Genomic DNA, 24,629 nt, shown 5'->3' with positions numbered 1-24,629 from the left:
ATTTTTAAATACTGCTAATAATAATGTATTCAGTATAAGCCCGTAGTTACATACGGTATTATCCAATTGTGCGCTATACACGCTCAAAAACGGTATTCTCTATATCTCGAAATTTTTATAACTTGATATAGAATTTAACTCCCGTGGTGATTCCAGATATCGAGGTTCCACTGTAAAGGTATCGATTAGGTGGTTAAACAAATCTTAGACTGTCATATCGATATGGACATGAAGTGGATAGTCTGCAACCTAAGACTGTCAGAGTCGGAAGAGAACAAGAGTTGAACAATGGAGGGGAAACAGGAAAGCTGAAGTTAGGGGCTTGACACAAGTGGAAATAATGCCAGACTCAGCTAGGGGAATCTTGGTCGCCAACCTACAGTCCTAAGGTCAGAGCCGCTGGTCCCCCTTTCAAATGCCACTTGTGACAGGCAGGGGATACGAAGGATGTATTCTACACACACACGACCGCACCAATGCACGCACACACAAGGGGTGGAAATAGCCAGAGGATTTATAGAGCATGCCACTGAAGAGGTTAATGTACCAGACTTTAACAACAAGGAAGTCAACGAAATGATATTACTCACAATTTGTCTCCGAAGGCCTCACAGTCCCTGAGAATGGAGAAAAGCAAGACCAACTTGCCACTTTCTCTCATGTCCTCCATCTCTCCGCCCTTCAGGAGATTGGCCCACCACTCCTGATTAACGCTGGTCTCCCCTGCCTCCTGTTTAACTTGTACAACACCTGTTAACAAACACATCCTCATGACTTTCATACAGCAACACATAACACGATAAACAAAATGGGAAGAGGGAGCAAAACAAATATGAGATAAGGACAAATATTAACATATTTTCTGACTGGATGCTTGAGCTTGTCACATACCTTGCGGACCGGACATTTTTCTACTGAGCATACTAGAGTGCACATGATGATAAAAATGTACATAAATATTAAACTAGTCAAGATTTTATCTTTAAAGTTGGTACGAGTACTCTACATATCTCGGTGGATCTGTCTTTATAAAACCATCTTCAGCGTCAATTCTTAACACATCATCAATGTTTACATCGTTGTGGTTATCAGAGTCACATGAATAAAGGAGCACACTATGTAAATTATGGGGTATAGGAGCTTGAATATCACTTCCACTATGTCCGACTCGTTGGCTGAATGGTCAGCGTACTGGCCTTCGGTTCAGAGGATCCTGGGTTCGATTCCCGGCCGGGTCGGGGATTTTAACCTTCATTGGTTAATTCCAGTGGCCCGGGGGCTGGTTGTTTGTGCTGTCCCTAACATCCCTACAACTCGCACACCACACATAACACTACCCTCCACCACAATAACACGCAGTTACCTACACATGGCAGATGCCGCCCACCCTCATCGGAGGGTCTGCCTGGCAAGGGCTGCACTCGGCTAGAAATAGCCACACGAAATTATTATTTACTTCCACTATCACACTCCCATTCAGTTTCCACGAATTCACAATCACTATATCCATTTGAACGATTATCGGCATACAATTCTTCTAAAATATCGTCAGCTAACACTGTATTACGCGAGCGCTCCATCTTATCATTGACTGAACGGGCAGAAAGAAAGTCGACGTTTCGAAACTAAATCAAAGAATAAAATCTGGCCATGAATGAAAGAAAAGTGGCAGATGTTCATCCACGATTTATTCTACTCAACGTGCAAGTTCAAAATAGTTCAATATATGGTCAAGAGATGTCACAGGGAGACTGGAAACGATGTCGTGAATAAAACCGAGCTTCCTCGGGGCCTGTCACATACCGCTGGTGAGCGTACAACGAGATTTCTCAGGGCCCGTACCCCATGTGTTAAAACACAAAAGGACAAGGACAATCTCCATATCTTCATATACAGTACTGCAGTCTTTTACATGGGCGAGCCCATATGTTAGTATAGATTTTGATTCCTATACGGAACTTTAAATATTTATCTTGCAGAAATCATGCGTCGGCAGGGGCATAACGAATGTTATACGGGCCCGCCTATTAAGTTAAAATTTGGGTCCCCTCAAACAAAATGTAAAAACAAACTCCATAGCCCAACAGCCCCGAAAGGCCATGGCCTACCAAGCGACCGCAAACCTATGAATAACTAATACAAATTCAATCACAGTAACTGACAATTTATGTAAACAAAGGGATTATTCATTATTGTAAGATTTCAAAGAAAAATATTTATGGGTCTTATAATTCCATGCAAGTTTAGAGTTGATGTCGTCATGTCCAGAACATTGAAATGTTGTCATCACTGCATCAATAACATCACAGGGAAATTAAATTAAAATTACCAAACTCCATTCCGACAGGCTCACAGGACGTGTGTGCATGGGACGATCGGTCTCTGCTAAGCTTTCCAAAATTAATGTGAACTCATGCTCTGCACATGTGAATGAGTCATGCTCTCAAATGCTATTACAGTAGAAGTTCGCTATAGCGAGTACGGTATATAACGAGAACCTTGTTATATAAACATTTTTTGTCTGTTCCTTCAAAACTCCTATATTAATCTGTATACTATCCTTTGGTTACAGCGAGAGCCCTATTATTAACGCATCCGTTATTACGAGGGATTAAGTGTGCACGATTTTTTCCATTACCAATATTTATACGATACATCACCTTTGGTATCGTTTCCTAGCTATGCCCTCTAGCGAGTTCTCTCGTCGACATTCGAAGGCGATGTCGCAGTTGATTAGTAATACCCATCGACTGTTGTTCTGTAAAGAAAATTTGAAATGAAAGAGAACATGTTTTTGTAATAAATGCGTAAATAACATGTCTGATGAAAGTTGTTAACTCGTTAAAAATAAAGGCTGAATAAAAGATCGCTTAATTTTAATACTAAACACTGAAATTAAGTAAGAATGGGATACACCTCAAGATATTGCACAGTACATCACTGATTTCAGAGGATAGTTAATATTTTCTCGCGTCTACTTACATTTTGGAGAGGCTATTCCCATGTACATTTTTAGCGAGGAAGTTAACATTTCTCTACATGAGTTTGAAGTATGTTTTCAGGATACATATACGGTAAAGTTATGGGATGCCGTTTGAAGAAGAAAACTGAAATGTTTGCCACAGAAGCCTCTGGAATGATACCGTATTTCTCTGAATCCAAGACGACGCTTTTTCTCAGATTCTCATGTGAAAAATCAAGGGTCGTCTTGCATTCATGGCCTAACAGTAATGAACACCACTGGCAACTGCCGCAATACCCACGCAGCTTCTTTTTACCCCCGTGCGCGTGCACAAAAAAAAATTGTTCGCGAACGACCGCATCATTATTACACATCACTAACCGTGGCAACCGGTTGTACAGAATAGCACCAAAACATGAGCCTTCGAATTCTTAGAAAGGCCACGGCTACTCAGTGGCAGAGTTATAACGCGTCTACTGTACCTGACGCTTAGTATAATTAAATTTTAAAGACACCAGGAATATTTTCGTGATGGATCGTCGTATTGTAAAGATACTTGGAACATGTATTGCTGGAAAATTTTCAACGTGTTTTTGTCGATATTATGATGCCAATTTTCAGTTAATGGTTATTAAACACTCGGAAATAAAGAATAATTGTGCAGCCACAAAAAAATACGGCATTACTAAAGCCAATGTTTGACGTTAGCTTGAAGGCAAAGATAGCTAAAAAAAATGTGTAGTGTACAAAAAAATGCCTTCAGTGGCCCACAACAAGGACACTTTAAAGAAGCTGAAGATGAAATTGTGAGGTATGTGCACAAGAAATCCAAGGGCGGAATGGCCATATCGCTGCGCAATAAAGTTGTTCGTTGACCTTCAACATCCGCGTCATTATTAGGCCTATACATCGTTAGCCGAAGTCGGCTGAACCCGGCAAGCGAGATGTGCATGTAACGGTAGACGGTTGTGCTTAACACTGAGTAAAATTAACAGTTTTATAGACAGCAGACAAAGATAGTCTAAAATTGCAGACTGTACAAGACAGGCATTAATATGATTTTACAAAGCTGTTTTTTTTTTTTGCTTAACGTCGCACCGACACAGGTCTTATGGTGACAATGGGATAGGAAAGGCCTAGGAATGGGATGGAAGCAGCCATGGCCTTAATTAAGGTACAGCCCCAGCATTTGCCTGGTGTGAATATGGGAAACCCTCTTCAGGAATGCCGACAGTGGGGTTTGAACCCACTATCTCCCGGATGCAAGTTCACAGCTGCGTGCCCCTAACCGCAGCACAAACAACTCACCCGGGAAAGCAATTTTTAAGCCTGACTTAATTTTTCTGATGGAAAAAGTGAGGGTCATCTTGGATTCAGAGAAATACGGTACTATATCTTTTTCACGTTGTATCGGATTTAAAAAAGTAACAAATAAGTAAGCCATAGGGTGGATATCATCCGCGAAAACACAAGTTTTGAACAAACTGATTGCCGTTTCATACCGATTTTAATGTGCATGGGGCATTCCCGACTTTTACAAAACTCGGATATAACGACAATCCACTATATCGAGTAGATTTTTTGCTTTTATGAATTCTCGCTATAACGGACTTCTACTGTACTTAGGAAATGCATAGTGTTTACTTGACTCGTCTAATTTATTAGGTCATTAAAAAAAAATCGACCAGAATTATATATTTATTTTAATATAATGTATATACACTGAAACCTCGTTAGTGAGTTCCTCATTAACATGTTTTCCCACTTAGCACGTTGTAAATTCGAAGTCCCGATTCTCATCGTATTGAATCTATATAAAAATACCTCACTTATCATGTCACAAATTTTTGCTATTACCGCTTATTACGATTACATTTTTCCTAGCCCTGAAAATGTTATTTGTCATCCCTTGTGCAAGGAACGTGATTTCGAACTCGGGTAAGAGCCCTTGCCGCAGTTCCGTGACAACTGGAAAAGGCCTTGAATTCTTGAACTTCATCATCATCATCATCATCATCATCATCATCGATGTCCCACTCCAGTCACCTGGGTCATTCTCTTGAACTTCACATGATAAATTGCACCTTCGAGAAGCATGCCATTAGCCTCAGAAGTGCTCAGTTATGCTTGCCGGATAGCAGTGAAACTGCAGAATAACATAATGAGCCTGTTTGTTCTTGTATTTCGCATTCCATACAGAAGTTAGAAATGTATTTCATGTACAGTTGTACAGTGATGGGGAGCAAATATTTGTTGCGCAATAGCCTACATCTGGAACATAATCATGTGAAGTTGACCCGCGTGGTGCATATTTATCTCGTGATAGCCTAATTATGGATAACGGGAAAAGTCGTGAAATTCCTTACTAATGAAGACAAAATTAGTTGGCAAGTCGACTGGCATCTACATCTTTAAGTGCACAGAGGTGGCCGGAATGTTGAAACTCGCACCTTCCAGTTTTGACTCGATCATTCAAATCAATCTTGGTCGCTCGAAGTTCAGTTTGATTCAAAACGGCAGCCAAAGTAATTCTGCTTCAGTTGCACATGGCCGTGTATAACCTCCAATTCATCGTCTAAGTGTGTGACCAGAAAAATAATGTGTAATAACCCACTGGTCCGAAATAAAAGGCTTTCTTTAACATTTGTTTTAGGAAGAGTGTGATCTGCAATAATACTTCGATATTTTAATGGGCTCCGTTTAAATGTTTTCATATTTGTTGCGTATATGTTAATATAGATTTCGATTCCCATAGGGAACTTTAAATATTTATCCTGCACCAGCCATGCGTTGGCAGGGGCATAACAAATGTTATACGGGCCCACCTGTGAAGTTAAAATTTGGGCCTCCTCAAATAAAATGTAAAATTGAACTCCATGGTGCAAACTCCTCAGGACATTCTTGTCCCCTAAAGACATTCACAATATCAGAGAGGTAAACGTTAACTGCAAGATTGTACTATTTTAGTGTTATTATCACAAACAACACATACTTTACTGTTCTACAGCTCGTTCATACTCAAGTAACACCGGGACTTCCCACTCGGTTGCTGTGGAGTGCCATACGGGTTTGTGATATCATGAGTAATCAAGTGCTCGCATGCGGTAGTCAAGCTAAACACTGTAACTCCGATATAAATGATGCAATTATGCTGACAATAAAGATTTATCATTTAAATAAACAGTTTTACAGTATTTAATTTTAATTTCGAGCAACCAATGATTCAAATATGTACCGATATTATATAACTAGCACATATCTAGCCGGGCAGTCTGTAAAAACGGCAGGGCGGTGCAACCGTTAAAAATGTCCTAGGGAGAACCTTGCATTAGTAAGATGTAAAATATCTGAATATTACATAGTAAATCTTACATACTTATACAATTAAAATAATTAAAGTTAAAATGTTGCATTTTAAACATCACAAGTGTTGTGGAATGATTAATAAAATTGGAATTAAAATCCATAACATCTTGTGGGAGGTATATCAAAAAGGTCTGCTAAGTTGATATACTTCATTTAAAATATTGTCTAAAAAATCTATCGTATTCACGAAGATGCACACACAGGAATTAGTTACTTGCTTACACTGTTTCATTTACAAATTATATACACATTACACATACACATTAATTAACCTCCATCTTGAACAAAACACTTGACTGAATTGAAGAAGAAGACGAAGAAGAAGAAGAAGAAGAAGAAGAAGAAGAAGAAGAAGAAGAAGAAGAAGAAGAAGAAGAGGAGGCTGCCACATTAGCATAACAACCAACTACAAACACACAAATAAATCACAATATGAGTTGACGCAAGTGCAATAACAGAAGTGCGATAACAGATATAACTTGAAAAAAATATTCTCTCACCCATAGGTAACTAATGCAGATATCGAGCTCGAAAAATAATTATTATTATTTTACACTTATTATTATTATTATTATTACTATTTTACAATTATTGTTATTGAATGTATAACTGTGAAGTGATGTACATGCATTTACTAGTATTATTATTTTTATTTACGTAGTCGAATGATCGTATTGTGTGTGAGGTTATGTCATGAAACATGTGTTGTACATAGACATTTATATCAGTTCCATTAATGTAAATACCTGTAAATTAATTTTTATTCCTACCCATATATAAATTGAAATCCATAATTGTGAAACGCACTGTAACTTCCAGAATGGTGATAGGCACGAGAACAATTGAGAATATTCTGTACATTGTAATCTGTGTATTAGACACTCTAGAATTTTCACAACAATATTTTTTGTAATGTTACTTTCTAGAATCCTGGCCAGGCACCTATATAAAGAGACGATCTTGACGGTGAAGTTAGTTACTGCTGAGTTATTAATGGAGAGTTGTTTGAAGTTAGTTATTGATTGGAAGTTATTCTCATGTTGACATGCCATAGTTGCAGTCTCCATATTGAAGTGACATGCTTTTACGCAGTCATCTGTTTGCAACTGTGTTTCAAAGTTGTAATCTCCATGTGCAAGACCGGCAGTTGTTTGCTTTTAATAATGGTGGCTTTGTTGATATTCTCGAAGTAAAGTGTTTTGTTGTGATACTGTGATTAAGGTTATGTGTGTGTTAATTTGTGAATATATGTGAACAAAATTAATTGTACCAACTGACAGCATCTCGTGTTCATCTTTGTGGATACATTAACTGGCGACCGTGACGAGGACATAGAAATTTACGAGTGAATACAAGTGTAGTAGTTCAAAATGCAAGTCATATTAGAGAATATGTCACTCAAACAGCTCAAAGATGAACTTACCAAAAGTAATCTCCCAATGAATGGGAAGAAGAAATCGCTACAGGCGCGACTACAGGAAGATCTCGTGGAGAAGGGACAAGATCCAGGAAAGTTCTGAATCAAAGTCAACAAAGATGTCGACAAAACATCGAAAGATGAGGTAAATATAACTGAAATGTGCTGTAACTTAATGACCATGATGCAGGCACTAAATGACAAACTTTCAGATGAACTTTCAGGTAAAATTTCAGAAGAAATTTCTCAAGCTAACTCAGTTTTAACTGGACAAATATCACCAGTGTATACGCAGGTTTCCAAAATTGAACATGGCCTAGAATCGAAAATTTCAACTGTAAATGACAATATTTCTACCAAAAATGACAAAATTTCATCGCAAATTAGCAACGTCATCGATTGATTAACGCAGCAGATATCGGACATCAGGTTAAAAATGAACAGGTTGACCAGATCGATACTAGAGTAAGCCAGCTAGAAGAGGATATCTTGGACCTCAAGGAGGGGGAGGAAATCCAGGTTTCCGGCATAAAACAACAGGTTGAGTGGAGGATTTCTAATATCGAGGGAAACTCTGAAAGCTGTATATCTGCCGTTGGGGAACATCCTGGGAGCCGTATTTCTGCTGTTGAAGGAAGGATAGAAAATCGGATTTCAACTATCAAGGGAGATATTCAGAATATAAGGAAAAGCATCCTTTACGCAGTAGAAAATAGACTGACTCAAACAGGACATACCGCCACACCTCTAACCTCCTTAAAACTATCGGCAATATAGGACACCTAGACCCAAAGTTCATTGTAGAGAGCCTTCCAAAATTCCGGAGAACCCGACTAGCTTCGCCGAGGCATCGGGCAACCCATTAGGAAGGACTAATTTACTAGGGGACATCTTCATGCAACTCATCACACCGCGATTAAAGGGGCAAGCTGCTACTTGCTGGAACAAGTTGAAGGGTTTGAATCTAAACTGGACGGATTTCAAGAGGGAATTCCTCGCTATGTTTAATTCCGAAGGGGTGCATAGCTCCATGAAAAAGGAAGCTACTGACTGAGGCACAACCCACTGGCATGAGAGCTAGCGCCTTCGTCCTACAAAAGTAGCAACTCTTCAAATGTCTGCACCCGGAGGGAAGCGAAAATGAGATCTTACCAGATATCACAGAGCTACTCCACGATAAAATTCGGACCCTAGTGAAAGTATCGCAACCCAGATACTTTGATGATCTACGCAGAATCATCGCCCAGCTGGAGGAGGAACATGAGAGCAAAGCTACGGAAGAGACTAGTGTAGTTAGGAAGAGCTACCAGTGTGGAAGGTCTGGCCCATTCTGGATTGAGAGGGGTGGGGACGGGAACAGGAAGACACTTCAAGACTGGACAGATAAGCAACCCTGGTCAAGTAGGAGAGGGATTGGTCAGATGGTGAGTAGAATTGGCCAACCTCGCCAAGCTATCATCTTAAGGATTGGCAAAGAGAATATTTCAGCCATAATCTACAGCCAAACAAGCCATTCATTTGTCAACGGGTCTGTTGCACGGTTACTACCGCCTATGAAGTCTCACCACCTCAGAAGGATAGTGGGAGCAGCGGACGGGTGTTTTGAAAATTTCATGTGGCTATTTCTAGCCGAGTGCAGCCCTTGTAAGGCAGACCCTCCGATGAGGGTGGGCGGCATCTGCCATGTGTAGGTAACTGCGTGTTAATGTGGTGGAGAATAGTGTTATGTGTGGTGTGTGAGTTGCAGGAATGTTGGGGACAGCACAAACACCCAGCCCCCGGGCCACTGGAATCAACCAATGAAGGTTAACATCCCCGACCCGGCCATGAATAGAACCCGGGACCCTCTGAACCGAAGGCCAGTACACTGACCATTCAGCCAACGAGTCGGACAGCGGACGGGGTAACCTATTCCATGACAGACTAACCTAACCTCTAAATGTATGAACATGCCTATTGTAATTGATGTTGCAGAGATTCAGAACCTGATACCTGACATCATATTAGGTGGAATTCTGGTGGAATACAAGGTGATCCTAGACTATGCAGCTCATGAAGTCTTTTTGGGAAAAGACAGACGTCTGAGGGTTGCCTGGTACGATGGAAATCTGCGGACTCACAAGGATACGGAAGTTGACGTAAACCTGGGAGATATCCAGTTAACACATCTTTGACCGAGTGAAGAAGAGGAGCTGAAACACACCTTAAAGGACTTTCCAAAATTCATCACCAATAAAACAGGACGGACTACCATGGTAATGCACACCATTGAATGCATGTATACAGACAAGAAATGTGTTCCACCTATCAATACTTTATTTATTATAAACGGATTCACATCAGTACCGGTTTCGGCATTCAAATTGCCATCATCAGCTGGTATATTACAATACTGTAGCCATTAGACATGTCACAAAGATGTTATTATGATTAATCATCTGGATGTCTAATGGGATTAAAAATAAACAACAAGCGTTTTAATATACATGTACCCTATATTTCAATGTGTTTAAACTTATCAAGTATTTTATACTGTGCTTTATATATTTTAATATGTTTAATGTGCTCAAAATGTTTAATGTACACTTAATAAGTTTTAGCTTACTGTAGCCTTCACTGCCACATTGATCATAGATACTATTTTAACCCCACATAGACAAAAAATTACTACAATATATTTTATTTTTAACCTAATTAGACATCCGGATGATCTAATCAAAACATCTTTGTGTCATATGTCTAATGGCTACAATATTGTAAAATACCAGCTGATGATGGCCATGGAAGGCCGAAACTGGTACTGATATGAATCCATTTATAATAAATAGATAGGTGGAACACATTTCTTGTCTGCATACGTGCATCCAATCAATACGGAAATGAAACTTATAAATAATAACACCACTGAATGCAGCGCTTCCTCACCCATCCAGCAACGCCCATAACAAAAAAAACCCGGATAAGTGCAACTTCTTCATCCAGAAGATTCAAGAGATAGAAGGTCAAGGTCTCATTGAACCGTCTACATTCTGTTGGGCTTCACCTATCGTCCTACCGAAGAAGAAGAAGAATGCGGAGTATCAACTATGTGTGGACTTTCGCAGGTTGAACAAGAAGACCGTTAGTGATGCCTACCCGAAGCCTGAACTGAAAGACTCGCTGAAACAAGTAAGAGGGTCTAGGGTTTTCAGCACGCTGGATCTCAACTCCGGATACTGACAAGTGGAGGTCGAGGAAAGTTCTAGACCACTGACCGCTTTCATGACACCGAGAGGATTGTACCAGTTTGCAGTAATGCCCTTTGGATTGAAGAATGCTCCTGCCACCTTCATGCGACTGATGGATAAGGTATTATCAGGATATGTTTGAGATCTTCACCAAATGTATCTCGACGACATTTTAATTCACAGCAAGAATTTTCAAGAACACCTTGTACATCAGAGGAAAGTGCTGGAACGACTGCAGATTCATGGACTGACTTGCCAACTGGAGAAGTGCCATTTCGCCCAGTCCCACGTAGAATATCTTGGCCATGTCCTAACCTCTGAAGGCTTAGGAAGGCAACTGGAGAAAAATCGCGCTATCAAAGAAACTAAATGCCCGCGGACCAAGCAACAAGTACGTCAGTTCCTTGGCTTGTGCAGATGGTATTGCAGCTTCGTGCCACACTTTGAAGAGAAGGTTATACCACTCAAAGATCTACTCCATAACAACCGCCCGTTCCAATGGACCAGCAAGGAAGAGGCAGCATTCCAAGGCATTAAGGCTGCGATATGCAAGGCTCTCGGTCTAGCCCATCCCGACCCTCAACGGAAGATGTGCCTGCAGACAGACGCCAGCGACTCCAGCTTAAGAGCAGTGTTATTCCAGGAGAGGAGGGCGGAAGGGACATCATCGAGTATGCCAGCAGGAAACTATCTCCCACCGAACCACGCTACTGCACTGCCGAGAAGGAAGCCTTACAAGTAGTTTATCCTTGAGATTCTATGCCTAAGGAAGCCATAGCCGTAGTGTGTGCCATGGGCAAATTCAGAGGCTCTACATCGATAACGCCGCTCTCAAATAATTGAATTCTGTTTCAGGCTCAAAATCTAAATCGATGCGATGGCCCTGATAACCGCAGAATTTTATTTCAATGTGTGTCGCATCCCAGGACTGATGAACATAGGAGCAGACAGCTTATCTAGGCACCCGGCAATGGAACCTGAAGCTAGGAGCACCGTTGTTGACAGGGAGATCCCACAAAAATTTGAGAGTGAGCCTAAGGAACCTTTCCTGATGACCATCAAGAACGAACAGTGGCAGGAACAAGACAAGCACTGTAGGACCATGATGCAGTGGATTAGGAGACAAAATACCGATGGTCAACTTGTCCCGAGCGAATTTAAGATGTGCTACATGAACTTCCGGACTGACCGAGGACTCTTGATGTACAGGTCGCACCTCTCCGACACACCTGCAGTAGTGGTGATCCCCAGACAGCACACGACGGACATCCTCGAGAAGTTCCATGACAGCACGGAAGCTGGACATCCAGGAGGCGAAGAGACATATCAGACTATACAACGAAGATTCTTCTGCGTCAACATGCGGAAAGACATCCTGGACTACGTGAAGGGATGCTACATCTGTGCCTGCCCAAAGGAGAGCAACAGGAAGGCAGATTCCAGCAAATGAGGAAGACGGTAACAATGCCCGTGGGAGGTCATAGTCGTGGACTTGATGGGTCCTTACCCTAGAACACCACGAGGTAAAACAGGACTCCCAGTAATCACGGACCTCTTCACAAGATGGATTGAGGCCTTTCCAATACCTGAAGCCACGACGGGATGCACCAACCTGCTACATGATAAGGTATTCAGCCGCTACGGTTATCCACGGTGAATTCTGTCAGACAACGTCCAGTCAGTTCACGTCGAGGAAGGGGCAGCAAATGATGACAGAATGGGGTATGGAGCACTGGACGAACCCTATCTACAACCCAAGGGAAAATCCAATGGAATGATGGAATGAGGAGCTGAAAAGGATGCTACGAGTCCACCTGATAGACAAACAACATCGACTGTGGGACCATCAGATACCGCTGTCACCGGCTATTCCGCAGCAGAGCCGTTTCTTGGTTGACAGCTGTACGGCAATGGAGATTGAGAGATTTGACCACCATCCACTTTAGGTCAAGATGATGCAGATGTTTCTCTGGCAGAATGGCAGCAGCAGAACATCAAGAAAAAGCAAGCTTTGGCCGAGAAGATATCCCTTACCCAGGCCAATGCTCAAGATGTCGAAGAGATGCAGATCTTCCTACCGGGCCAACAAGTACTGTGACGTAACCACCCAGTCAGTAATAAGATTGGGGGGTTTCACGCAGGTCTCGCACCTAAGTGGGTTGGTCCCATCGAGGTGGATAAATAACTGGGACATGGGGACTACTTACTGAAGACCAACCCTTCTGTCAAAGTCCACGCATTGGAGTTGCAGCGAGTCACCCAACCACTGTGCCTACAGAGTAAGCCAGAAGGAGGGGCTACTAATGACACAGCATCATCTGGTCATCGTGAGGAGATCACATTGACTATCATCAAGGAAGAGGCTGGCAGCGAGGCAACTCCGACCCCTGACACTGCACATGCTGGTCAAGAAGAGGAGAGCACATCCAGCAACATCGAGGAGGAAAGAAGATTCCAAGGCAAAGTCGACGAATGTGACAAAATGTGGAAATTGTTTCAAGTTATAGTCCTCTCCGTGTAAGGACGTACCCTAAGGGTGCAACCTTACCCTTTCTCCCCTGTAATATTAAGATATTGATTTATGGTTACTTTTCTTGCTGTTGGGTCTTTTTCAGTGTCGGTAACCATACAGTTTAGGGACCCTACTTGCCGATACGACGTCTTACATTTACCGTTAATCTGGCACGTTGGCAACGTTCAATCACTGCTCTAGCGTGAAGTGCGTGTTGCCACCGCATCGCCGTTAAAGTCACTAGTGATACATTTGCGAGAATATTTAAAGCATATTTTCTTTTTCTGTGGGATTGTAAATCTATTTGGCTAATACCAGGTAAGTAGGATTGTGGCATGTTCGGATAATGCATTTAATAACATAGTTTCTGTGAAATGATGAAAGTGCTCAAATACGTCAGTCTCATGTCTAGATCTACCGGTACATGAAATAACTCTTGCGGGACGAAATTTTGGCAGTAGAACTTATAACATTATTATTTTCAAATCCGCAGTGAACTTGAAAGCTGACCTAAATTCCGTTCACAGAGCTTGGCACATTAGTATTCCTATATATTTCCTGATAAGCTTGAAGATATAACCAGCCTGCAGGCTGAAAATATGCCCAATAATCTCTCTCCTTACTGGTTACCGGTATTGAAGAGAGAAGGAAATATTCGCGCAAAAGAAAGAGAAGTCATTGGATGTCTGGAACTTTCGAAAATCACACATTGCATCGTTTAACACGCCCCGCTTTTCAAGAATATGGTTATAGTACGCCTACTGTATATCAAAATAAAGACAGATAATTTAAGTGAGAAAGTGTGTTTATTTCCTTAATTCCTCATTGAGGAGATATTCATAATTATCTTGATTTATTTCATCTTTTCTTTCATCATTTACTAGGGTAGGGAAACATTCATTATCGGTGTTTACATTGAGGTTAGTTTGTTATGGTTATGTCTGATGATTTTAATATGTAACCAGGCAGGTTGGCAGCAGTGATCAGCCATTACAAAAAAGAGAAAAGAAGAGCATCGGGCGGCGATATTTACTTTCTGGGGTATTTCCTTACGTGGCAATTACTATATAGGGGGGATACTGACGCAAGTGAAATAACAGAATTGCGATAACAGGAATAACATGAAAACAATATTCTCTCACCCATGGGTAACTAATGCAGATATCGAGATCGAATAATAATAATAATTATTATTATTATTTTACGATTATTATTATTATTGTATGTATAGCTGTGAAGTGATGTACATCCCTTTAGTATTAGTAGTATTACTGTATTATTATTTACGTAGTCGAATGATCGTATTGTGTGTGAGGTTATGTCATGTAACGTGTTGTAAATAGACATTTTTAACAGTTCCGTTAATGTAAATACCTGTAAATAAATATTATAATTTATTCTTACCTGTATATAAATTGTAATCCATAATTGTGAAATACACAGTAATTTCTAGAATGGTAATAGGCACGAGAGCGATGGAGAATATTCTGTACATTGTAATCTGTGTATTAGACACTCTAGAATTTTCATGAAGATATTTTTTGTAATGTAACTTTCTAGAAGCCTGGCCAAGCAAGCACCTACAGTATAAAGAGACGATCTTGACGGTGAAGTTAGTTACAGCTGAGTTATTGACAGAGAGTTGTTGGAAGTTAGTTATTGATGGGAATTTATTCTCGTGTTGACATGCCATACTTGCAGTCTCCATATTGAAGTGACATGCTTTTACACAGTCATCTGTTTTCAACTGTGTTTCAAAGTTGTTATCTCCATGTGAGATCGGCAGTTGTTTGTTTTTAATAATGGTGGCTTTGTTGATATTCTCGAAGTGAAGTGTTTTGTTGTGATACTGTGATTAAGGTTGTATGGCTGTTAATTTGTGAATATCTGTGAATAAAATTATTTGTACCAACTGACAGCATCTTGTGTGTGTCTTTGTGGATACATTAGAGTTTACACACTTAACAACTCCTCACTAACATTAACACACTTAACTTCTCACTAACAACAACTCAACTCAACTCCCTAGAGCGTCTCCTTATATTCCTTGCCTGGCCAGGCTTCTAGAAAAGTATGACACAACATGATTTCTCGTACCTTCGAGTCTCCAATAACCTATGTACAAATGGATAGAACATTCTATAGGTGGGCTGGCGTAACGTTGCACATGACAGCTGCATACAATGTTGGTCACACTGCAATGGTGCACGAAGCGATATTGCTGCCACAACAACAGCTGATTGCACGACACGTGAGTATTTAAAAACATGGGAGAAGTGCTTTTAATGTCCTCATGATGATACACAATACAAATTAAATCCGTCGACAGCAATCTCACTTTCAACACACCAATTAAGTTTACAATAACATATTTCATCACACAAAATGATACAGCCCGCCTGGTGGCCATGATCGTTAAGATGCTGAAGTTAAACGGTCTGACACAGAGGTTAGCCGGTTTGAGTCCCGTTGGTCGAAAAAAATTTCACCATCAGAATGTTGGCCGGCAAGGTAGGGGAGGTGGTGGTACACAATTTCTAATCACTACATTGCATGCCAAAAGCCTGGGTTAAATTCCAAACCTCTCCGCAGTGCTCATATGGAATGAGGGCATACGACGCTGTTGATGGTGATTTGTCTGTCAGATGGGGACGTTAAGCCTTGAGCAGACCCCTTGGTGCTATTCGACAGGACTAGGCTATGTGCCGGCACCGGGTTTCAACCTGTCCCTACTATCATAGATCACGTCATTCATTTCATCTCATTAACTCCTTTGGTGAGGTTGACGTCAGGAAGGGCATCTAGTCATAAAAACCCGCACGATACATTTACCTCACCTCATACCCGACCCTGTAGGGAAACGGGACTAGGGTTGGACAAAGAAACATTACACAAAATGATACAAATTAAATCTACTACAAAGTTCATACTTTCGTGATATTACAAATCTAGAAGAAATCGGCAGACAAGAATCTCACTTTAAATACACCAATAAATGTTACAATAATATATACCGGTGCTAACACAAAAGGTTTCAAGTAAAGTGTATTAAATTTACAAAAATTCAGAAACCTTAGTTTCACTGATTCACACAAGTAGAGGCTCGATACCTTCCAGATCACTGCAATCACTACAGCCGGCTTCGTTGTCACTGTCTAGCCAGATCATCAACTCCTGACAGTCACTGATGATGCCATGTATTGTCATTGCCGAGTTAATGAATGTGGCGACAAAGTTAACTGTCTTCCTCCACAAAGCCGCATCCATTCGAGCAATACTCTCCCAGAACAGTCCTTCCACTTCAGTAAGGACTTGTTATTAGTGCGTACGAAATATTTCACTTCACCTCATACCGTACCAACTCAATAATGTTGAAGTGACCGTGGTACGGTGGCAACCTAATAACCTCGTGCCCTTGTTCCTTCGATACCACGTCGACTAATTTAGTCATACACACATGCGCGGGGATATTTCTTTCCTGCAGCCATTCCACTAACAGTTCTTTACGGGCGTTCGAAGTAGGGTACTTTGAGATGTAATAATTGTACATGTGTCTGCGTATTGCATTAGCCTGGAAAGAATTAATTCCTGTTACAGGAGATGGCTTAATTAGTTTCTTTCCTGGAGTGCTGTGGAACAAGTCCCTATTATTAGCCCAGTTTCCGCTACTGCTATGTTTCCCAGTCCATTTTTCCTTCAGTTCTTGGAGGTGAACACCTGTCTGAATAACAATACGCTTTGAAAGCCCTAATGTTTGACATATGCGTTCCACAACTTGATCTGCAGGAAGAGAAAAAAATAAAATGTCGTATGGCTTTTAGTGCCGGGATATCCCAGGAAGGGTTCGGCTCGCCAGGTGCAGGTCTTTCTATTTGACTCCCTTAGGCGACCTGCGTGTCGTGATGAGGATGAAATGATGATGAAGACAACACATACACCCAGCCCCCGTGCCACTGGAATTAACCAATTAAGGTTAAAATCCCCGACCCGGCCGGGAATCGAACCCGGGACCCTCTGAACCGAAGGCCAGTACGCTGACTGTTCAGCCTACGAGTCGGACTGCAGGAAGAGAGAGAGGGCAAGTGTACGCATTTCTTCCCCCTCTCGTAAAACCCACAAGTTCTTCGCACTAATTCTAATGCCTGACTATTAAAGGTCACTCCACGACGGTTCATGATTATGTTGTCGTTTCCGTGACATTGCACTGCACTCGATAAAATAAAATTTCACAATTATCTCACAAAACTTTCATATACGCGTGAATCACACCTAACCACGTGCTAGCGGCTACAGACAAAACGGCAACAGTTCAATACCGTAGTCATGCTAGTCATAGATGGCACCACTATACTACCCATACTGCCAACAACAATCGACTGAAAATAGTTTGTATGTATTTTGTGGCTAGCTTAAACCTTACAATATTTATTTAAATGTGAATTAATCTGAAATGCTTAACTGTATTTGACATAAAAAGTAGTAGATTGGTTGTTCTGATTGACGGGTGACGTTCATTTCATTTCATTTTTGTAGTGGTGACAACATTACAACTGTCAAGTGTAACTTTGTGCTGGCCCACCTATATAGAGCTCTAGTGACAAAGGTGTATTGTTCTGGAATCTAACCCTGTGTTGCACAACATTACATCAGATTTATACATCATATTTACAGGTAATAATAAATTACATACTATTAATTATGTGTTCTTACATTAAATAAATTCTTAATAATATACATAGAGCAGACGTATCATGACATGACCTCACACGTTCTGTTACACAAAACATATCATACAACACACATAATAAATGATATGACCACAAAATACCAAATAAAGTTTGTACATAACTAAGTAAATAATAATAACAACACCACCACCACCACCACCACCACCACCACCACCACCACCTACTAATCGAGCTCGATATTTTCACTATCTACCCGTGGGTATAGAGAATTGTTTCCAAGTTATACTAGTCCATTACACTTGCATCAACTCATGTTAAAAACCAAATTTGTGGACACCACATCACATTGCCAACCAAGAGAAAATGTTGAAAGGGCTGTTTATCAAAAAGGAAGAAGAAAACATAAACATGAGGAAAGAAGAAAAGCAAAAAAGGAGAACAGGAACATAAGTAAAATTGAAAATAATTAAGTCACTCTCCATTAGCTCCGTTATTGTAGTGCACAACTTGCCAGCTAGGCCGACACTAAGTCAGCAACACACTCGCTCTTGCACGAGTGCAGGAAGTGTCATCAGAGGGTGGGAGGGGAGACTGTCACTCGCTGGTGTGTTGTCATATCTTAAGTTTTACCAGAGCTGTTTTACGATGTCGAAGGATGGGCACTACAGGCTTCGTCCATGAACCTACTGCATCCTTTTGAAACGTGGATGTATCACAGACCATGTCACCAGTTTTTTTTTTTTTTTTTTGCTAGTTGCTTTACGTCGCACCGACACAGATAGGTCTTATGGCGACGATGGGACAGGAAAGGGCTAGGAGTGGGAAGGAAGCAGCTGTGGCCTTAATTACGGTACAGCCCCAGCATTTGCCTGGTGTGAAAATGGGAAAACACGGAAAACCATTTTCAGGGCTGCCGACAGTGGGGTTCGAACCTACTATCTCCCGAATACTGGATACTGGCCGCACTTAAGCGACTGCAGCTATCGAGCTCAGTTATGTCACCAGTGAGGAGGTAGTCTGTTTGAGCTGGGTAATCATGTAAAGTCTTAATTAACCCACACAAAACGTAGGAAAGCTGGCTACTTCTCTCACATCTTCCGAAATGACAAATATGCATTGATAAAACCAACATAGAACAGAAATGTGTACGTGGGTGGAGAAGATTATCCTGGATATGGAACCTCTGACAGTTGTTAGGCATCTACCATATGGCAATGTGTGTGTGTGTGTGTGTGTGTGTGTGTGTGTGTGTGTGTGTGTGAGAGAGAGAGAGAGAGAGAGAGAGAGAGAGAGAAAACAATACATTTGGTAAATAACCACTTATACGGACCATGATATACCGTATTTTCTCGCGTAATTAACACATTTTTTTGACGAAAAGTACGGTCCAAAACTTCGATTGCGTAATTTATTCAAAGGAATTCACATATTTAAAAATTATTTACAATTCATTTACATTTAAATGGTACATCAAATATAATGTAAACACAATTGATTCAAATCATTTGCAGGTAACGTCATTTGGCATAAAATTCCGGCGTGAGATTTTTTCTGATAAGTCAAAGAAGGTACATCAGGTAAGTTAGACACGTGGGTTTGAAGTACCGACACTGGAAAATATTCTTCCCGTTACGAGCTGACAATACGACCTGAAGTGAAATAAATGTAATGTCATAACAATTACATACTGGAGAAAAAAAAAAAAAACTGTCCAACACGAGAAGGGCCGGGCATCAAAGGAGGGGCCCTGCTAGATTTCCCCAAATCATTCGTATCCAATCTTGTACAAGTGATGTGTCCATCCACCCTTTCTCTTGAATACGAACATGGATCACTCGCGGAGATTTTACTTTAGGCATTGTTTTTCATTTTAGAACAACGTAAGGTGCAAGCTTTCTGCCATCTGTTGTTAGAGCAAGCACTGCAGTACATCACTGTTTTTTTTCTTCCGGTAGCTCATACGATAACACTCGATGTTGCTTCCTTATCGATTGTTCGACTTCGTGGCATATGGAAACTGACTGGCATCTGACCTGCGGTTCCTATTTGGGAGATCAAATATCCGTCACTTCACGCTTCTCAATCATGAAGCGATAAAAATGGTTGAAATCATTAGTCATTTTGTGTTATAATATTGTTCTTCATCGAAGAAGAAGTCCATAATATTAAGTTCACAAAATTAATCAAGCCTCGGCTAACCTTCAAATCCGAAACACTAATACCATGTGTAGCAGCTATTTCTCATTCTTTACTATACAGCATTTCGTGAGAAATGGCATATCCAACGTTGCGTAACGAAATCATATATTTAAGTAGATCCTCCTCTACTTGCAGAAACTTTCTGTTTTTTGATCCGCGAAATGATTTGCGAGACTTGTTGGTGGTTTGAAGTGCACTTCTCTGTTACCGTGGCAGCGCACATTGCATTCGTACACTGAAAACTGTGGCCCGCTGCCCTATTCCTGTATGTTTCGGTGTAAATGATGACCACGAGTTTGTATGATGCAGTATTACTTGAATACTTGCTTTTTGTGGACTAACAAACAATTTAGAGATCACAGAATATCCTGTACCCGAAACACACAAAATATGTTTATATCAGACTGGAATAGAATGTCACTAGTCACTTCTGGGCTGATTCTCTCACTGAACTATAGTTGGGCCCATGAGGGTTGGAGTATGACATTTGAGCGGCGAAAGCAGAAACTACGAAGTACGCTGCGTTGTCATAGTTACCTCAATCTGCAGCATATTACACTTTCATACAGGCTGAGAATTTAATAAAAATGTAGGCCTAATGCAATTCAATAAACTATGACCTGTTCCTAAGCTCATGCTAATAATTCCAGCATTTAAGACAGAACATGTCATTGCCGATAAATATGAGATTTCATCTTCACCAAAATCATCAGTTTCTGACAATAACCTCAATAAATCCACATGTTAAATACAGAATAGAACTGTACAACTAGCCAAAAATTAACTTACAAGAAAAAAGAAACTAACAACGAAAATAATATTCAGAAAACAAACACGTAAACACATAAAGCAGAAACAACCAACACAGAACCACTCCGAATAATATTACAAAAGCGACTGAGTACAAGCCAAGCCACGTGGCGAAGGATTCGCTGTTATCGTTGCCACAGCAACAGACCACTTTTGAGCAGCGTTAGTCAGCCTTTTCTTGCCGGTGGCACTAAATGTCAGACGCCAACTCAGTATAGTGCAATGGGATTTCCTGCCGGCTAATGACAGCACGTTGCCCTGTATTTGGAATGCCCACTTTAGCAATAGGAAGGCTGCTACTTGAGAAGTTGACATCTTTATTTCAAAACGCATCTGGAGCTGTGTGATGGATGTTTGAAGAAGTGGGTGTGTCAAATACATGAACATTTCTTTTTCTCCACTTTGGACCCAAAATATTGGGATGCGCAAATTATGCAAGGGTGTTAATTATGCGAGAAAATACGGTATTATACATTAGTTGCGTGAACCACTTTCCAACATCAAACCATTTCAAATCAGCACTGTACATTGCGCGAGTGTCTTATAAGCATAAAACCTTTCTTGAACCTTTCTGCCATCTACTGGTCTTGCTGATTACGAAATTCAAGTGGGAACAGGGAAATTGCCTTCAGGATCTTTGCCTGTCATGTCTACAGCACACTGTTCTTGCATCTAGTAGGCAGTGCTATTAGCATAGTGACTTACAGTGGTTCTGGAGAAGAACTGAAGGATTTCGCTGAAAACTATACTGCGCGTGCTGTCCGATTCCGAAGACAGTGATGCTGATAATGACAATTATTTTAGAGATCCGAGTGGTGGCATCGATGCAGAAGATGGCACAGGTGACAGTGACATTTTAGATACTGTATTCAGAACACGAAGAAAAACAAGAACAACAAGAATTTTCAAACATTTTTCTGATGAACTAGAAGAACTGATAGAGGGAGCATGTTTGTATTTGACATTATTGTTTCATGTTTTGCCCTAGTGAAAAAAAAAAATCAAACGAGGAAAAAATTACCAAAACAAATTACTCAACAGTTGAAAAATAAATACTTGGTAAAAAATGTATGGCTTTTAGTGCCGGGAGCGTCTGAGGACATGTTCGGCTCGCCAGGTGCAGGTCTTTTGATTTCACGCCCATAGGCGACCTGCACGTCGTGATGAGGATGAAATGATGATGACAACACATACACTCAGCCCCCATGCAAGCAGAATTAACCAATGATGGTTAAACTTCCCGTTCCTGCCGGGAATCGAACCCGGGACCCCTGTGACCACAGACCAGCACGGTACTACCTGCAACTATCTGGCCGAGGGTTGGGCGGCCGACACCAAACCCGACAAACTAGGGGAAGACCAACAGCTACGGGTGGAGGAGTTTTTCCCTAGAAGGTTTGATGAGACCCTTGTGTAGGAAATGACACATAAATTCATCAGCTGCTGCCTTGCAGTGAGGTAGGGGACTGCCAAAGGCTAAGGGAGAATACCCCTGACAGAAAATCCCCAGCAGTGTTAGGCTTAGCAAGTCAACTGAAGGGTTATATCGATTGCTTTCAACTACAAAACGAGCCTCGGAACGCAAAGAAAATACCGGATAGACACGTCTTCTCAAACATCTGCAACGTATGATGACCGTAAGGCTGATGTTCAAGTACGATGTTCTGAGAAGAAGCCCAAAAGAAAGAGTCCTAAACACAGAATTGGAACATTAAATATCCTGACCCTGACTGGCAGAAGCGAGGAGCTGATAGATATGATGGAAAGGAGGAACCTCTGTATTCTTGGCCTGAGTGAGGCAAAGTGGAAGGAAAGAGGAACAAAAAAGCTAAGAAAAGGATACAAACTACATTGGAATGGAAATAAAACAGAAGCCAAAAATGGTGTAGGTTTTATATTAAGAGAGAACATTGATGTCATCAGTGAGGTAATATATGTTAATGAAAGAATTATTAAGTTGAACATCTCACAGTAGTCCAGGTGTATGCCCCACAGACTGGCTGTAACGAAGAGGAAAAAGAACAATTCCGAACTGATTTAGAAGAAGCTATAGAAAGAGAGGAAAATATCATAATAATGGGAGATCTAAATGCTCAAGTTGGATCAGACAGGCATGGATATGAAAATGTACTAGGTCCACATGATTATGGAGACAGGAACCCAGAAGGAGAAAGTCTTCTAGATCTATGTGTAAGGAATGGCTTGAGAATAAACAACAGTTGGTTTCAGAAGCAGCTAAGTCATAAACTAACAAGATACAGTTGGAATGGAGATACTAAAACTCTGATAGATTATTTTATATCTGACAATGAAGCAGGAAAGACCATATGTGATGTCAGAGTTATACCAAGTGAAAGCCTGGACAGTGACCGCAGACTTCTTCTCGCAACAATAAAGCACATTGAAATTTATAGACCTCAGAAATACAGGAAACCAAAAATTAAGACATGGGAGCTAAAGAAGACAGAGAAACAAGTTGAATACACAAAAAAGTGACCAATAAATTACCATCAGATGCATTACAAGAAGGCAACATCGAGTGGACTAGATTCAAAGAAAGCATTGTTGAAGCTGCATTAGAAGTTTGTGGTAAAACTAATAGCAAAATGAAGGGAAAAGAAACTCCTTGGTGGAACGATCGGGTGAAGATTGCTGTGAAAGTGAAAAATGAAACCAGGAAAGCCAGAGACAAAGAAATGCAAAAAGGAAGTCAAAGGAACGAATCTAGAGTAAACGAACTGCAGCAGAAATACAGAGATCAGAAGTTACAAGTAAAGAAAATTGTGGCCGAAGAAAAACAGAAAGCTTGGACTGATTTCACAGATAAACTAGAGCAAGACAGCAAAGCTAATTCTAAACTACTTTACCGAACAATACGAAATATAAGAAGAGACAATGAATACATAACAGCAATAGAGGAACCAGATGGTAACATAGTTAGGGAGGAGACAGAAATAAGGAAGATCATGAAATCCTATTTTGATAATTTATACAACAGTACTGGGAAAGACTCCAATGATGTAACTACGCAGGTCAGTTTAAGCTGCAATGATGAGCCTGACCAAGAGAGTCCGCCAACATGGAAGGAAGTAGAGATGGCCCTTAATAGTATGCCCAAAGAAAGATCTACAGGATTTGATGAAGTCAGTGCAGATATGATCAAAGCAACTGGTGCAATAGGAATACAGTGGCTTCATAGAGTAATTAATGCAATATGGAAGGATAGGAAAGTCCCAGATGATTGGAAAAAGGGAATAATACCTCTCTTCAAAAAAGGAAGCCGGAAGAAATGTAGCAATTATAGAGGGATCACTTTATTGTCTCATGGTTTGAAAATATTTGAGAAAATACTTGAAAAAAGGCTAAGGAAAATAATAGAACCACAACTACAGGAAGAACAATATGGATTCAGAGAACATCGATCAACTACCGATCTCATATTTGCACT

At 40.7% G+C, this 24,629-nt stretch overlaps 1 protein-coding gene across 4 annotated transcripts in view; it reads right to left on the bottom strand.

The window, feature by feature from the left end:
• Nucleotides 1-24,629, bottom strand: part of LOC136856717 (transcriptional regulator ATRX homolog) — a 462,565-nt gene that overhangs the window by 170,917 nt on the left and 267,019 nt on the right. For all 4 annotated transcript variants that reach the window (XM_068225163.1, XM_068225164.1, XM_068225166.1 and 1 more), the window contains exon 19: nt 591-750. In XM_068225163.1, the coding sequence (XP_068081264.1) occupies nt 591-750 (160 nt within the window). The remainder of the gene's footprint in view (nt 1-590; nt 751-24,629) is intronic.

Source organism: Anabrus simplex, chromosome 1 (assembly GCF_040414725.1).
Source record: "Anabrus simplex isolate iqAnaSimp1 chromosome 1, ASM4041472v1, whole genome shotgun sequence".
NCBI classification, from domain to species: Eukaryota; Metazoa; Arthropoda; class Insecta; order Orthoptera; family Tettigoniidae; genus Anabrus; species Anabrus simplex.
The sequence above is the reverse complement of the archived record's forward strand: the minus strand, read 5'-3'. Positions and strand labels throughout refer to the sequence as shown.